The following is a 16,823-nucleotide window of genomic DNA, read 5'->3' as shown; positions in this document are numbered from 1 at the left end:
CTGTAAACTTACTCCATTTAAGTTGAAGTAATGAGGTATTTAATTAACTTATTACCTTCAACACTGAGTTCTTTTCAAATGAGTAAAATTAACTTTCAGTAAATTTGAGTTAACTACACTCATTTCATTTGAAAAAGTTGACTCTTAGGTTTGATACTGTGTACATTGTGACGTTCATATGTCGTCAATCTAAGCTGCGATTCGCTTCTAAGAAAATGTTTGTGTAAAGATTCATCAAGACCGTCAATCTAGAGGCAAATCCAAATAAGGCCCACCGTGACATAAACACCAATCAGACCTGGTCCAGTCAAAGAGCTTTTGTGTGTCTAGTTGTGGTTTCCGTGAGTTTCCACTGTTGAAGAATTTAGTTCCTGAGGCATGTGTTCCAGCAGCCATGCCAAAACCCCACAATACATCCACACAGCTATTCGCAATCCTGACACGTCTTGCAGATGCCTCTCATATCTCGCACAATTAGATTTACTCACACTGACAATCATGATCAGACATGCATTGAGAGTTTTGCTTCATATGCAGAGGAATTCAAACTTACAGTATCAAATCAATCTTATTTGCACTTAACACTGGAACTACCAGAATTTTAACCTCTAAAATAGCTGTAGTGATCATCAGGGAAAGTTACTTTTGAAAGTAATGCATTACAATATTGAGTTACTTTTGCGTTGCTTTTTTATTACCCGAGGCTTGATGTCTTTGAAAACTTTTTTTTTATCTTTCTTTTTTTTTTTAACAGAGGAGCAGTGTGTAACAACACACTGGATAACCTACACCTACATTTACTTTTAAAAACGAATCAAATAATAATAATTTTGGATAATGTTATCGGAGTACTTCCTGATCGCAGAGCTCTACATGCCATATATACAGATTATTGAGAGCTTAAGCAATGTGTTTGCTACTATTGTACTATTTGTCTTTAGTAAAATAACTTTCCATTGAGACGGTCTTCCTTTCTATGCGTTCAAAATAATGAACACATTTTCTCAATAGCTACGTTTCCATCCACCTATTTTTCTATGTCATTTTCTCCTTCTAAAAATTTTAAATCTTCTCTTTTCGCTGTTGAAGTCTGACATCAGTTAAAAAAAAAACTTTAACAGAAATTGTTTGCGATAGACTTGTAATGTCTTTTTTTTATTATTATTATAATCCTTTAACCCAGGGGTGTCAAACTCATTATAGCTCAGAGGCCACATGAAGTTAAATTTGTTCACAAGTGAGCCGGACTGGTCAAATCATGGTATTTGTCATGGGCATGGTAAGGTTGCTTAGTTTATTTGACTTCTGAAACCTGGCATCTTTCAGCTTTCACCAGCACATCAATGTCAGGCGTCACATCCTGAGTGAAAGCCAACTTCAGGATGTGATTTAAGTGTTTGTGCATGAGTTTTCTTTTTTTATGCTCATTACAAAGAAAACTTGCTCACAAAAATATGTGGTTCATCAAAGACAGTGGCTAATTTGTATGAATTCGTATGATCTTATTCATACAATTTTGTACAATTTACGTATCCACCAATGGCGGTTTGGTTTAGGGGTGTTGCTGGGTGGTTAAGACTAAACTCGTACAAATTAGCCACTAAACTGACAAAAGTACAATAGTTATATTTCCTCGTGAGAACACCTCAGTGTGGTATGAAAGGGTATAGAAGTGGTCTTTCTCTCTGAGAAGGTTGTCAAACTGACTCTGATTCAGGCTTCTGGATCCGATGAAATTAGTTTCTTTTATTTTAAAAAATTGCAGCTCATTTTATAATTAACAGAATCATCTTGCAAATTGCTCTATAGGGGGAGAACGAGCCTTCAAACCTGTGTGTATTCTTACTGTAAGTTTACCACATCAAATTGGGTGACTAACTGCAGTTCGGCACTTCACTCCTAAACATTTCATTTATGCCACTGTGACAAACTGGGGTATTAGACGCAAATAAGGAGTAAGGACGGGTGAGAGTGTTATGTAATTTAATAAGTCACCGCGAAAGGAAAGAAAAAAACGTCTGTATTTCGCGATGTGTGTGGTGTGCGCGGTTCTTTACTGACAGTGTGGATCTTGTTGGGAAATATGCCGAAAAGTCGAGTCGTAGTAGTAGTAGTTTTATCACGCTGTTTACTTTAAATGGCCATGAAACCCCTTTGTTTCAGCAGGGGGTTTTCACACCTCTACTTTGGAAAATTTCAGGAAAGTGGGCGTGTCCAGCTTGGTTTAGGGGGTGGAGTGTCGGAGGAAAGAACAAGGGAAGGTTCGTAAAACATTTGCATAAAAATGGGAGTGTTGATTTGGGCACGCACTGATTTTCACAGAGGCAAAACAAATACGGACGCAGAGAAAGACAGTGACTGTGTTTACATGGACATCAGTAATCAAATTATTTGCCAAATTATTAAATGGTGGACTAACTGCAGTTTGGCTCTTTCATTTAGGAATTTCATTCATGCCCCTCGTGACAAATGAGATATTTGATTCGAGAAATTGTCTGAAGCATGTATTTTTCATGCAATGTTTGTTACAAGAAACGAATGAGAGAATAAAAACCCTCTGCATTTCTTGGTAACTTAGATGCACTTAGTAGGTAGCGTCAGAAAGCCGTGCGTGTTATTCCTGTCACAAAATGCGGTGAAAATCATACACAGCGGTAAGTTTGATTGTTGTGCTTACATGTTTACACTCGGAGAGCAGTATTTACGGTAGATTTTTCAGTCCAGAATACTGTTGTGATATTAACGTACGGTAAACTTTATTAACTTAGAAATCATTTGACTAAGGTCCGTCTTTAAACACTTAAAGAGTTCTGCTGACGATACGAACTAACTTTGCCTCTGAATAAACAAACAAAGACCTCTTATCACTCACTTACGAAGTCTGTAGAAACAAGACAATAAACACCATCTTGAATCACGTCTTTATTAAAAGGAGAAGAGCAGCAAATCCGGATTTTACCATTTCCAGATGAGAAAAGCTCTCGAGTAAACAATGTTCCTTAGGGTGCTTTTACACCTACACTTTTGTTTCAGAACCTCGTTTGCCCAGTTAGCGCGGTTCGTTTGGCAAATGTGAACAGGGCAATCGCACTCTGCACACTCCAAAGAAATCGCTCCGAGACCGCCTGAGTGAGGTAGTCTTGGCTCGATTGAAACTAACCCTGGAGCGGTTCGATTGCAGTAAGAAAGTGATCTGATCCGAGCGCGGTTATATCACAGTGTTTTATGGATATGTAATAAGCATACGGCTATATGAAGAGAGAATTATGAGTAGGGCGGGAAGTTTTGCGAGTCTCTGGATGCCCGTAAACGAGTGATGATCTCCCGGTAATCTCCAAACAATTCTTGTTCTCCCGTTTGCCAACACAACGTGGCGTCTCTCTGCCGTCTAAACACTGTAACAGGTAAAACAGTCTTCGAAGCTATCATGCATATAAATGTGGTTGCACCGCATACACAATAGAGCGCGCTGAATGGTTTGAACCAAGTCTTACTCATGAATGAATGCAGCACACTCAGAGACGTAAAAAGGTACTCAGGACAGACGTCCAGTCTACACGCCGGAATACATGCTAAGATCAAAACAGCTTCAAAAATTTGTTTCAAACCGGTAGTACAAATTTGCTCGAAATAACGCAAAAACAACCAATTTTCACTTTTTTGTGAAATATATGTGTCCTAATAGTGTTTTTAGCAGCATGGGACACATATATGACTGTCAACAGCTCAAAAAATGTGTTTTGGTGTTTCGTGACCTTTTAATAATGTCACTAATATGTGCATACTCTACATGTCTTAATTAAATTTCTGTTTAGTTCAGTTATGACATTAGTCGGATTAAGGTCATCAAAAATCGCTGTTTCGAGCTTATGTAGGTCTACAGTACAAAATTCATGTTTAACTGAATAAACAGTTAGTAAACACGAGTACATCTTATTGAACATAATTTGTTTTCATCACCAACTATCATAGTAGATCAGGTTCTGAAGCAGTTTGTGTTGCATAATGGAAACAGGAGGTGAGCCCCTGGTCTAATGCTCCACCTGGCTTGAAAAACCTGTTCTCAATGACATACTTTTAGTCATGATTTGGGTAGCAGACATATTCTAAATGCCTTTGGCACAATTCAAATGAGCCATTTTAATTAATCAAAATTGATTCCAAGATTTATTTAATTGTTTTTAAGTGATAGAAGTTTAGAAGTCTTGTAGTAGCCACAGTAGCACCACAGGGATTTTTCAATGGGTGCCCTATAATGGCTTAAGGGTCCCATGAAGTGCTTTGAAATATGCATTTTTATTTGATGTTTGACAATTTCAACCGAAACAAAATGAGAGGGTTGGAAATTCTGTAGCTCCTTCTCTCTCTCTTTTTTTTTTTTTAAATAACAGCCAATAGTGTTGTATTATCACCGCTCTGCTAGTAAGAGTGGTTGAGCTCTATGGCATCAAATGGAAAGCAAATGAGAAGCATCTTGAAAAGGGCGGGGCATGTCAGACACTAGAAATCAATGGATTGCTAATGATGTGATGAGAAACTGTAGTGTAAAGTGATGTGAATAAAACTGTTAATCCAGAAGTGACAACCTGCAAGCTTTACATGTTTATATTAGTTTTATATCTTCAAAATGCGAATTTTGTCACTGTTGGAGTGCACTAGCTTATAGATATCTTAAACAAAAAAAAACTGATAATAACATTTAAAAAACAATATTTTCATTTCACGGGACCTTTTAATCGACACATCTTCTTGATGGTTGATTCAGATTAGGTGTCATTATTGAGCAGGGTTATTAAAAACTCTATGGTATTATGTTTGGAGAAATGGAACTGGCATTAGTTTATCATTCAGAGTTGTTGATTGGGGACAGCTCAATAAATCTTCTGAAATTAGTTGGTATATGATCTAACTCAATTGGTGCATTTAGCTTATGAGCATGTAACATGTAAATATAAGAAAAAGAAATATTATCCGTTAGAGTAAAGTGTGTAAAGACATGAAATGGGCTTAATTAAAGGTTTTTATGTGCATTTTGTCAGTAAAGCTGGTTCTAGTAAATCTTCAGCATTTGCTTTCAGGCAAAGCAACAATACACAGAGTCTTAGTTTACTGACCAGCTATTGAAAATGGCATTCGAAATTGATTTAATTGGATTATGACATTGATATAATTGTTCTATGATATTGATATCATTCTATGGTATTGAACTATGGTTGTGAAAAAAAAATGCTGTATATAAAAATGTCTCCTATAAAACATGTTTTTACCCCGAAATCACTTTATAATATTAGTTGAGTGTTTAAAATAAATTCCTATGTGAGATGATTTAGTAGGCAACAATGGGTATTTCCCGCGTGTTTAGAGTTTCCACATAAGAGCGCCCTCTGAGATTTACTACTTACCTGTATCACACAACCGTGCTTCCCTGACAAGATGTGGATGACGATCATTTAAAAAAAAAAAAAAATTCTTTGATTTAATCTCCCATGCAGCCCTACCAAATTGTGTATGTTTTTACCATGAGTAAATGCTTACAGTAAAAAAAAAAAGTGTGTGCACTTGTGACATTTTTACTGACATGTTTTATATTAGTCATTACACTGAATCATTAAATGGCTCTATTAAACTATCAATCATTGATTTGTGTTTACAATCCAGCAAAGCCTTTTATTTACAGTAAAAACTTTTATCTTTGGGTGTGGAAGCTAGCGTTTGAGTGGCATTTGCACATTCTGTCTAGGTGGTTAGTTGACAGTGTGTCTCTGAAATAGTTTAATGCTACATGTAAGACATTTTCAGTTAAAATATCCCAAAGTCACTAGAACACTGCTAAAACATTTTGCTGACTTACTGTAAGTACAGTACTTGCATTATTTAAAGCATGTTGAAATTCAGAAAAATCTATTTTAACTGTGACACAGACAGTCAAAATGGATACGTTACTAGGCAAGGCAAGTTTATTTAAATAGCACATTTCATACACGGTGGCAATTCAAAGTGCTTTACATAAACAGAAATAAAAGAAGCAAGTATAAGAAAATAATAATCATAAAAAATAATAATAATGATTAAAAACAGATTAAAATGTGTTCAAAATGAAAAAGAAAAGAAAGACACAATAGTGTGATCTGTCGGACGTAGTACAGTGCTTGTTCAGCTAGCAGACGTGTTTTCAGTTTTTATTTAAACGTGCCTAATGTTGGAGCACATCTGATCATTTCTGGAAGCTGATTCCACTAGCGGTGCGCATAATTGCTGAAAGCCAATCCTCCCTGCTTTAACTGAACTCTTGGAATTTCTAGTTTATATGATCCTAAAGATCTGAGTGATCTGTTAGGTTTGTATTCAGTCAGCATATCTGTAATTTATTGAGGTCCAAGGCCATTTAGTGGTTTATAAACTAGTAGTAATACTTGAAATCTATTCTGAATGTTACTGGGAGCCAGTGTAAAGACCCGAGGACAGGTGTGATGTGCTCTGATTTCCTGGTTCTGTTCAGAATCCTGGCCGCAGCGTTCTGGATGATCTGCAACTGCCTGACTGTCTTTTTGGGGGGCCAGTGAGGAGGCCGTTACAGTAATCCACCCTGCTGCTGATAAAAGCATGAGCAAGTTTTTACTGGAAACAAAGCATCTAATTCATCTAGAAAAAACAAAATTAATGCAAACATACAAGTTATTTTCTGATTTGGAGCTCAGTGGGACTTTATTTTTATTTTTTGTTTTATATGTTAAGATGGAAGTTTGAACTTGTTGACCAATTGCACGCTCTTAAGAATGATGGATTATTGTAATATCAGTCCAAATTTGGAAAAACCCAACCAATTGTTTAAAAGATTTATTTATTTTTTTTCAATTAAACTTAAGTGACTCTTTTAAACCAATCAATTGTCTGCTCTTAAAAATTATGGGTTGTGAAAAAAAGTTTTTTTTCAAACCCATTAAGTTAATTGATTATTATTTAAAGTAATAATAATAATAATAATGTTTTGGGATGAAATGGACAAACCCAACTGTTGGGTTAAAAAGTGCAATTTAAATTGAATAATAATAAAAAAGTTTTCCGTTTGTTACATTCCAATGTTTTTGAGTGTGAGTGGAGTGGTCTGGAGATTCTTTGTTTTATTGGACTAAATGCGCAAGGAAATATATGATGTCATTTTTTGTGTCCAAATCCAGTTTGCCTTGTATTCCATTCCTTTGATCTTTAACTGATCTTTTTTAGAAGAAGATCTCAAAAGGTCAGTGGATGAACTGAATGTTCAACATCTTCCACACCTAGTTTGAAGGCTTGAACACTCTGAGATAACAAACTCCAACTGGTTCTTGATGATTGTAAATGTTATTTTAATAAGTTTATATTTAATTATTATTATTATTATTATTATTGTTATTATTCATTGATCCCTTCATTTATCTCTTCGGCTTTGTCACTTTATTCATCAGGGGTCGCCACAGCGGAATTAAGTGCCAACTTATCCAGCTTATGTTTTACACAGCGAATGCCTTTTCAGCTGCAACACGCATACACACTCATACACTACGGCCAATTTAATTTATTCAATTCACCTATAGCGCATGTCTTTGGACTTCTGGGGGAAACCGGAGCACCCAGAGGAAGCCCATGCCAACATGGGAGGAACATGCAAACTCCATACAGAAATGCCAACTGACCCTGCTGGGACTCGAATCAGCGACCTTCTTGCTGTGAGGCAACAATGCTAACCACCGAGCCACCATGTATTATTATTATTAATTAATTAAACATTTTTTTTTTGTATACATTTTATAATACAAAGTCTAAAAGAAAGGAATATTTACAATAACGCTTGGTCTCTTTTCTCAGGCATTTGTGTGCATATTCAGTTGTCGTTTCCCTTTACTGAACTCAGTGTTTCTCTAATCTTATCTTCAGTCTCCTGACTTCCATTTGCAGATCAATATGATGCAGTAGTTTGAATTCTTAGATTTTACTCAAAAAGAACAAGAATGTTATCTCCTTTTTTATTTTTTACAATCACACAGACTGCGATAGCAACCAGAAGGCAGTTTAACCTGAAGGCCACAGTGCATTTTCTGAAAACGTCTCCGTGTGTGACGAAACACGCTGTGTGATTCCAATCAGCATCAGTAGAAACCCATCAGTCTGTGCCGTCCTCTATCATTACCATCTTTTGAAGTGGTGAGGACATTTTTGGTGGAGCTTAAGAGAAGTTTCCGGCATGGCTTTTGAGCAGATGTTGATTGTTGGCAAGTGAGCAAATCCCTTGAAAGGTAAAGATGGCATTTATTGACCTTTAATAAATGGCTCCTTCTTGTTGCTATAGTTTTCCTTTAGATGAAGTCATTATTTTGGCCAATGAGAGTCGCGTCTGCTTGTGTATTTTAGATATCAGAAGGACAGTGGAGTCGTTGGGTCATATTTTTTCCAACTGATATGGGCACATCATTGTTTCACTCTGTTGTAAATGAGTAATTTACTGCTAATCTTATCTAAATTCACGGTTATAAAACTATATACTTCTATTCATGACTACTGAATGGGGTGGTGTACTACTTTTGACCTTAAAGCTCTAAATGTTTGACATTATATTGTCTGAGTTTTATGAATCAGTTATGTAATTATTTCTAATACGTAATTTTCTTAAAATATTTGTTCTATATTTATTTAGATTAAACATTTCTATATAATTGTTTAAAACATAATTATTTATAATTTTGAATATTGTTTTATTTTTTAAAAAATATATAAATTAATATGTTTATCTATAAATACATTTTAGAGTTTGTATGTAAAAGTTTGTATTATTGTTTGTAATTGAGCAATAATAAAAGTGTTTCATGTTTGTATTATATTCTTTTTTATTATGATTATTGATTGTGCTATAATGGCTATTTTATGATACATAACTGTTTTTTCAAATATTTTTTAGAAATGTTTTATTTAATTTAAATTTTATAGAATTAAATAAAATTAAATATTGAAGTATAATTCAATACAAATGATCTAATTGTTGAAACAAACATATTTATGATTTTAATCTTTACAAAACATATGATGTTAATACGTTTGTCTTTAAGTACATTTTACAGTTTGATTTAGATAATAAATTAACCTTTTCTGCTAATACTAAGCAGATTTGTTGTGTAAGAAGGGGCAACAAAGATTATACTGTTTACAGAAATTGAGATCTTTTAATATAGACAAATCACTCATGTTCATGTTTTATAGTTCGTACATTCAATCACTGTATGCTTTGTTGGTATTAAATTCTCTTTGTTTGTAAAATAAGTTTGAAAAATAAAAATTGTTTTGGGAAAATTGTGAACCTTGAACTGCATTGAGCTGTAGAAAAATCCAGATGCTATATGTTAAATTCCATGAGATATATTTATGTATATTAAAAAACTGACACTGCTCCTTACTCCACACACTAAATGAATTAATAATTAGCATTTGAAGCACATTGTATTCATTGATATTATTACATCTTGTTCTTATTTGTTTTGTTTGTTTAACTAACAAATATCAATCACAAAGTTTTTAGCTCAGTTATGTTAAAAGTATGCAAGCCAAATAAATACTAATTGTACTTGCATCAGAATACATGCATTTTATTTGTTTGGCCTAATTTTTTTATTTTTGGTAAGTTCATTCTAGAAATTTTATGTAAAATATCTATCATTGTTTATTTAGAATTGAGCCTCTATAGCCTATCAGTATTTTATGTTGCATAACATTTATTTATATTATAATCATTATGTTTATTGTTATCATTAATATTTGACCATATACCCAGTTTCTCCATAGTTGGCTATTTTTATTTTATTTTTAATTTGTTGTTTTATATTTTATTTAATTTGTCATTTTAATAAACAAAATGTTATATATATATATATATATATATATATATATATATATATATATATATATATATATATATATATATATATATATATATATATATATAATTTAATTTCTTATTTGTTTTATATTTTATTTGAATTGTTTTGTGTTTATCAATTTTTTCATTTAATTGTTTTTTATTTTGTTGTTTTTATATTTTATTTAATTTTTCATTTTGCATTAAATTTTTTTCATTTGTTTTATATGTTTTTTTCTAATTTATTTAACATTTTATTATATTTTTAAGTTTTTGTTTTTTAATTTGCTTTTTGTTTACTTTTTATTTAATATATATTTTTTTCATTTATTTAATGAACTAAATGTGCCCCTTATGTCTGTTCAGTGAGAAAAGAGCCATGGTGAATTTTTTACAGCTCTTTTGATTCTGTGTTAATCTTTAACATACGATTAGTGAATACTCCAAGAATGTGTTGGGAGTTTGCTTCAGTTATTGTGCTCCATGTGAAATCTGTCCCTTCATAGCTTTTCTTTAGGAAGTTCCTTTGTTTTATTGAAAAGAAAGAGTTCAAACACCCAGCGCGCGACACACCTGAACCCCTCCTGTGTTTACCCAGAGTTCAGTTGGGACACAGATGTCTGATAAGAGCAGACTGCACTTCCTCTCTCTGTGGATGAATCCATTATTTGATCTGTTTATAGCGTCAAAGCTCAAGCATTGATGTATTCATTGGTGGAGGTGACCGAGTGTTTGATGAAGGTGAAGGAAGTATGACCTGATTACTCCTCCTGTAGCCACACCCCCACACATCATACCACATAGGACTTCAGGAGGAAAAACACAGGGAGGCGGGAAGTAGACTGAGGGAAAATGACAAATACACTGAGTTTGGAGTAGATAAGGAAATTTTAAAAAATAGGAGCGCAATGTTTGGCTTTCTGACTGATGTTAGTGATTATATTGCAGATCTAAAAGGTTTTTAAATATTGTCCTAAGAGAAAAATGGAGGTTCAATAGTTTGAGGACAACTTTGATGTTGAAAAGTTGATTATATATGGCAGCTGTGTTGATCTTTGTGTAAATTTATCTTCATTTAATAATCAAGGACATGTTAAATAGCTGAAATAAAATGAAAGTTCAAATACATTATGAAAATTTTACATACTTTTTTACATTATAATGTAAAAAATCATGGATAATGATTTCATTTAAAATAAATGCTGTCCTTTATTATTTCTTCTTTCCTTTTTTATCTTTCTTTATTTTTTGATAATTTTGTATTATTATTATTATTATATTTTTTCATTTTAATATTCCTTTCTTTTATTATTTTTTAATAATAAAAAATAATAAAAATGTTTGCTGTCCAAACAGACCTTTTGTTAATGAGTTTAATAATTTATTAGACTCTTTTGGTCTATTACAATGTGTTGTGGGCCCAACATATGAGCATGGTCATGTGGACCACAAGGCTGTTCTATTTAATTCTTATTTTATTTTTAATTGTCAAGCTGATGATAGTTCTGTTGCTGTTGAGACTCGTGTGCTCTCCGCCTCCACTGCTAGTAATTTTTCATCTGCTTTTGATATGGGTTCATCAAGATCACTTATGGAGTTTCCGTCTTCTGATATGGGACCAGAGGAGTTTATTATCCAGTTTAACTTAATATGCTCTAATATTCTGAATTCCGTAGCTCCATTAAAAATTAAGAAAAAGAAAGTTAAGCCCCAGCCTTGGGTGAGCAGCAATATTAGCGCCCTTAGGCAGAAGTGTAGAAGAGCTGAGCGCAAATGCCTTAAAGACAAACTACAAGTTTCATATGAATCATTGATAGATTGCTTGACAACTTTTCAAAGGGCAGTGAAAGCAGCTAGATCAAATTATTTATCTAACATAATTTCAAAGAACTGTCATAATTCAAAAGTACTGTTCTCCACTATTAACACCATACTTTAGCCTGTTGGTTCTCCATCAATTTCTTCATCTGTTGACACCTGTGAAAAATTTCTGCATTTTTTTGCTGATAAGATTGTTGGAATTCGTTCACAGATTTCACCTGTAGTCAGTGTTTCTACAATTTCTGTTGCCCCCTTAAAAAAATCTAGCCAGCTTTAATCCTGTGTCTTTGTCACAACCTAATGACATTTTTGCACATATGAAGCCTTCTGGTTCAGCCTGTGATGTCATCCCTGCCACCTTATTTAAGGAGGCGATGCACTCAATTGGTCCTAGTGTGCTTTCAATTGTAAATAGTAGTCTCTCTACTGGTATCGTTCCTAGTAGTTTTAAACATGCTGTTATTCAACCCCTGCTAAAGAAAGCGAATCTTGATGCCTCAGACATGAAGAATTTTTGCCCTATTTCTAAATTGCCTTTTATCTCAAAGATTTTAGAGAAGGTTGTGTCTGTACAACTAAATGAGTTTCTGGCTAATAATAATATTTTTGATGAGTTTCAGTCTGGTTTTAGAGCTCGTCATAGCACAGAGTCCGCTCTATCGAGGGTTTCAAACGATATTTTGTTGGAGGTTGATTCAGGTAGCCCTGTTGTTCTTGTACTGTTGGATCTCACTGCTGCTTTTGATACAGTGGATCATGACATTCTCACTGATAGAGAACACGCTGTTATCCAGGGTCTGGCCTTAGATTGGTTCTCCTCATATCTGAAGGATAGAACTATATCAGTCAGTTTGGGCAACTCCTCTTCATCTGTCATGCAATTAATGTGTGGGGTTCTGCAAGGCTCAATACTGGGTCCTGTTTTGTTCTCACTTTACTTACTTTCATTAGGAAAAATTTTTGAAAAGCATGCCATAATATACCATCTATATGCTGATGACTTTCAAATCTACTTCCCTATAAAATCTAGGGATCAATCCTCCCTTCAGGCTTTGCTTAATTGTTTGGCTGATGTGAAGTGTTGGTTGGCAAATAACTTTCTCCAACTGAATGAAGACAAGTGCAAATTCATTGTTTTTGGCCAAAAAGGTTCAGATTCTGATGGCTTCTTGGGAAAATACATTCCTCAGTAAAGAGTCTTGGTGTCATCTTTGACTCTGAGCTAAAATTTGATCGGCAAATTAATGCGGTTGTCAAAAATAGTTTTTTCTATTTTAGATATATTGCCAAGCTGAAGTCTATCCTCTCTTTCAGTGATTTGGAGAAAGTTGTTCATGCTTTTATTTCTTCTCGTCTAGACTATTGCAACGCATTGTATCTGGGTGTGAGTCAGGCCTCTCTCTCGCGACTTCAGCTAGTCCAGAACGCAGCTGCTAGGCTTTTAACAGGCACAAAAAAATGAGAACACATTACACCTGTACTTGTTTCTCTTCACTGGCTGCCAATTCAGTACAAAGTTCTGTTGTATGTTTATAAATCCCTCCATGGCCTGGCCCCTGAGTATATTTCTGAGCTAATTATTATGCACCAACCTGTGAGATCTCTTCGCTCTATGGATCGTCTCTATTTGCAAGTTCCTAGATCATGCTTAAAATGTCGAGGTGATAGAGCTTTCTCGGTAGCAGCTCCAAGACTCTGGAATGATCTCCCACTCTCTTTAAGAACAGCTCAAACTTTTGAGCCTTTTCAGAGGTCACTGAAAACACACTTAGTTTCTTTAGCTTTTAATCATGTGATGTGAGTTTATGTATTTTGGTTTTATGTATAATTTACATGCGTTTTATGTGTTTTATGTACAGCACTTTGGTAATCATTGTGATTTGTGAAAGTGCTATAGAAATAAAGTGGGTTGAGTTGAGTTTTAAATTATTTTTTATTATTATTTCTTTCTTTCTTTAATTTTTTTTCTTCATTTTTTTCTTTATTATTTTTTCTTTCTTTTTATTATTCTTTCTTTTATTCAATTTTAAATTATTATTTCTTTCTTTTTATTATTATTTTTATTATTCTTTTATTATTTTGTCTTTTTTATTGTCTTATTCTTTCTTTTTTATTATTTCTTATTCATTCTTTCTTTCTTTTTATTACTTATTTTTTATTATTATTTTAATTTATTTGTCTTTTATTATTTTTTTTCATTTTTTCTTATGTTTTCTATTTTTTCTTTCTTCTTTTTTTATTTATTATTCCTTCTTTCTTTTTAAAATTCTTTCTTTATTTTTTATTGTTTCTTTCTTTTATTATTTTTCCCTTATTAGTTTTCTTCAATTTAGTTATTTTGTTTTATCATTTTTCTTTCTTTTTATTCTTTTTGTATTATTTTTAATTTTTGTTATAAAATTTTTTTCTTGTCATTTGTCTTGTTGTTTTCTTTTTTTTATCATTTTTTTCATCTTCTTTCCTTCCTGCTTTCTTTCCTAAAAAGTCAAATATATCACAATTAAAAAAAATAATTTAGAATCATTATTAATGATTTAAGTACTAATAGTATTAAAATTCCTAAATAATAATTGATCATAATAATTGATTATTTTAAAAAATATATTGAAGGTCAGTGGGCTTGACATAGCAACTGTAGAACCCCTATTCTCTTTATAACCAACCCCAACCTCCTCCCCTCCTTTACTCTAGCACTAAATTCTCTGAACACCACCAGCTCCTTTTGTTTAATTGTGTTTTGCCTCTTCTTGTTGAATCGCTGAATACCTTCTCAATTCTGAGTCACTTTGGACAAAAAGCATCTGCTAAAAGACTAAATGTAAATTTAACTGAACCGCAAATAAGCATACTATAATTTCTAAAACATCTTGTTACCCTGAAGACTTGGAGTAATGATGCTCACATTCTGATTTCTGAATCATGGGAATTAATTAAATTTTAAACTACATTCACCATTTTTTTTATTTAAAATTTTAATACCATTTCATCATTTTACGGTTTTAACTCTATTTTTGACAACGTAAATGCACCTTTGTTGAACAGAAAACATTTTTTATATTTATGATTTTTTTCTGATCAAGCTTTTAACGTGTGTGCATGTGCGTGTGTCATAGTTGATGAGAGTTGAATTTAGCAGTAGTCTTGTAATTGACATTAGTAGTTTAGCTAATCTGGCTTTAGGGATGTTAAATGGGCATGAGATGAGTATCACATGTTTCCTGTGTGAATGCGGTTTGAAAGCTCTTTCATTTTCACTGCCTCAGCTGTTGAGCTCGCCTGATGCACTAACTGCATTTCTTGTTTGGCATTTAATTCAATAAGACAGCAGCTTGTAGGAAACCCAGGGTGGAGATCCAGTACTAATGTAGGAATCACACTGTCATGAAAGTTTTGTGACACCTTGTACTCTGAGCTGATAACATCTCTCTTTTTGCTTTCTCAGGTGCTTTTGTGCAGTCAGGCGTGAAGTTGACGTCAGCAAAAATGCTGGAGACTGTGAAAGACAGAGTACTGGAGGCCTATGGCAGCCTCTTAGCAGCCAGAGGTAAATATGCAGATTCCTGAAGTTATCTCCTAGACTGTCCTGGCATTTGCACTACTAAGGCCCCGTTTACACTAGTGCGTTTTAGTTTGAAAACGCATACGTTTTGCTACGGTTACGCCATCCGTCCACACTACGCCGGAGTTCTCGAGCGCCGAAAACGGAGCTTTTTGAAAACGCTGGAGAGGCCGTTTTCATTCTAAAACGCTGCTGCTCCGTCTCAGTGTGGATGGGGAAAGACGGAGACATCTGAAAACGGAGGCGAGGCTGCAAACGTTCGCCTATCTGATTGGGGCTTTTCCTCAATATTAAGTAGCCCACACAGTTCAGTCTCGCATCCTCTTCTTGTAAGTTAAGACTTCGCAAGTTTGATCAAGGCTGCAGTCTCCCCCTTCTCTTGATATGGAAAACATACCGAGGACACGCGTAAATCTTCAAAGGGAACAGTGTACTTTATAACTTCATTCACATCACCCTGGCTACGTTGTTTCACTTTCTCAACAATAAAATGTAAACATGATTTAAGGAACTGCCTATTTTCTTTTTAATATTAGCAACTTAACAGACAGCAGAAATGTTGAGGCGTCGTGCTGCATATATGAGCGTCATCTTCACTGTGGGGATATTTATAACAAAACGGAGCCTATAACTGCCTCTTTTCAATTTCAGTGAAAATACGAAACGCACCCTCTCTTTTGCTGAAAATCAGTTTTAATAATCGATAATTATAAAAGTATAACATACAATAAGTTTATACATTGTAGGAAATAAAGGCAAGCGATCAGTCAATGTACCTGGATTAATCATTAACTTATCTTTGCGCTTAACCAAAACATGTTACCCGTGAACAAGTAACTTAATAGATTCCAATGACCAAAGTCAGGGAATTGGCCTATGTCGTTAGATAAAGACAACAACATGAATGAAATATCACGTTTAGCAAATATAGTGAGATTAGATCCAGCGGGAGATGCGTGATGAGCAGTCCGACAAGCAGAGCTCTCATCTGGGTAGAAATGCTGGAGCGCTTGCCCGTGAGTTTGTGTGTGGTCACGTGATGTGCGTTTTCAGCGTTTTGGTGTGGACGGAGAGCAGTTCAGAAACGCTGGGTAAAACGCGAGTGTGGACGCGGATCGTTTTCATTCTACAACGCCGTTTTAAAACTAAAACGCACTAATGTAAACGGGGCCTAAGTGTGTATATGTTATATACAGTTGTATATATACAGTACAGTTGTAAGTCAAAATTATTAGCCATTTTCAGATATTTTCCAAATGATGTTTAACAGAGCAAGGAAATTTTCACAGAATTTCCTATAATATTTTTTCTTCTAGAAAAAGTCTTATTTGTTTTAATTGTGCTAGAATAAAAGCAGTTTAAATTTTTTTTTAAACCATTTTAAAGTCAGGTTTTTAGCCCCCTTAAGCTTTATTTTTTCTGATTGTCTACCGAAACCACTGTTACACAATGACTTGCCTAATTACCCTAACTTGCCTAATTAACTTATTTAACCTAGCTAAGGCTTTAAATTGCACGTTAAGCTATATTATCTTGAACAATATCTAGTTAAATATTACT

The 16,823-nt window shown here is 34.0% G+C and overlaps 1 protein-coding gene across 9 annotated transcripts in view; it reads left to right on the top strand.

Annotated features, from left to right (window-relative positions):
* The window catches only part of elovl1b (ELOVL fatty acid elongase 1b), a 57,024-nt gene that overhangs the window by 27,721 nt on the left and 12,480 nt on the right, over positions 1-16,823 (top strand). For all 9 annotated transcript variants that reach the window (XR_015501871.1, XR_015501870.1, XM_087272129.1 and 6 more), the window contains 1 exon segment: positions 15,147-15,248. Coding sequence is in view for 7 of the 9 variants with exons in the window: in XM_087272129.1 (XP_087128255.1) it covers positions 15,188-15,248 (61 nt within the window). In the remaining 2 variants the exon portion in view is untranslated.

Source organism: Danio rerio, chromosome 11 (assembly GCF_052040795.2).
Source record: "Danio rerio strain M-AB ecotype USA chromosome 11, GRCz13ab, whole genome shotgun sequence".
NCBI classification, from domain to species: Eukaryota; Metazoa; Chordata; class Actinopteri; order Cypriniformes; family Danionidae; genus Danio; species Danio rerio.
Note: the sequence above shows the minus strand (reverse complement) of the source record. Positions and strands in the feature narration are given on the sequence as shown.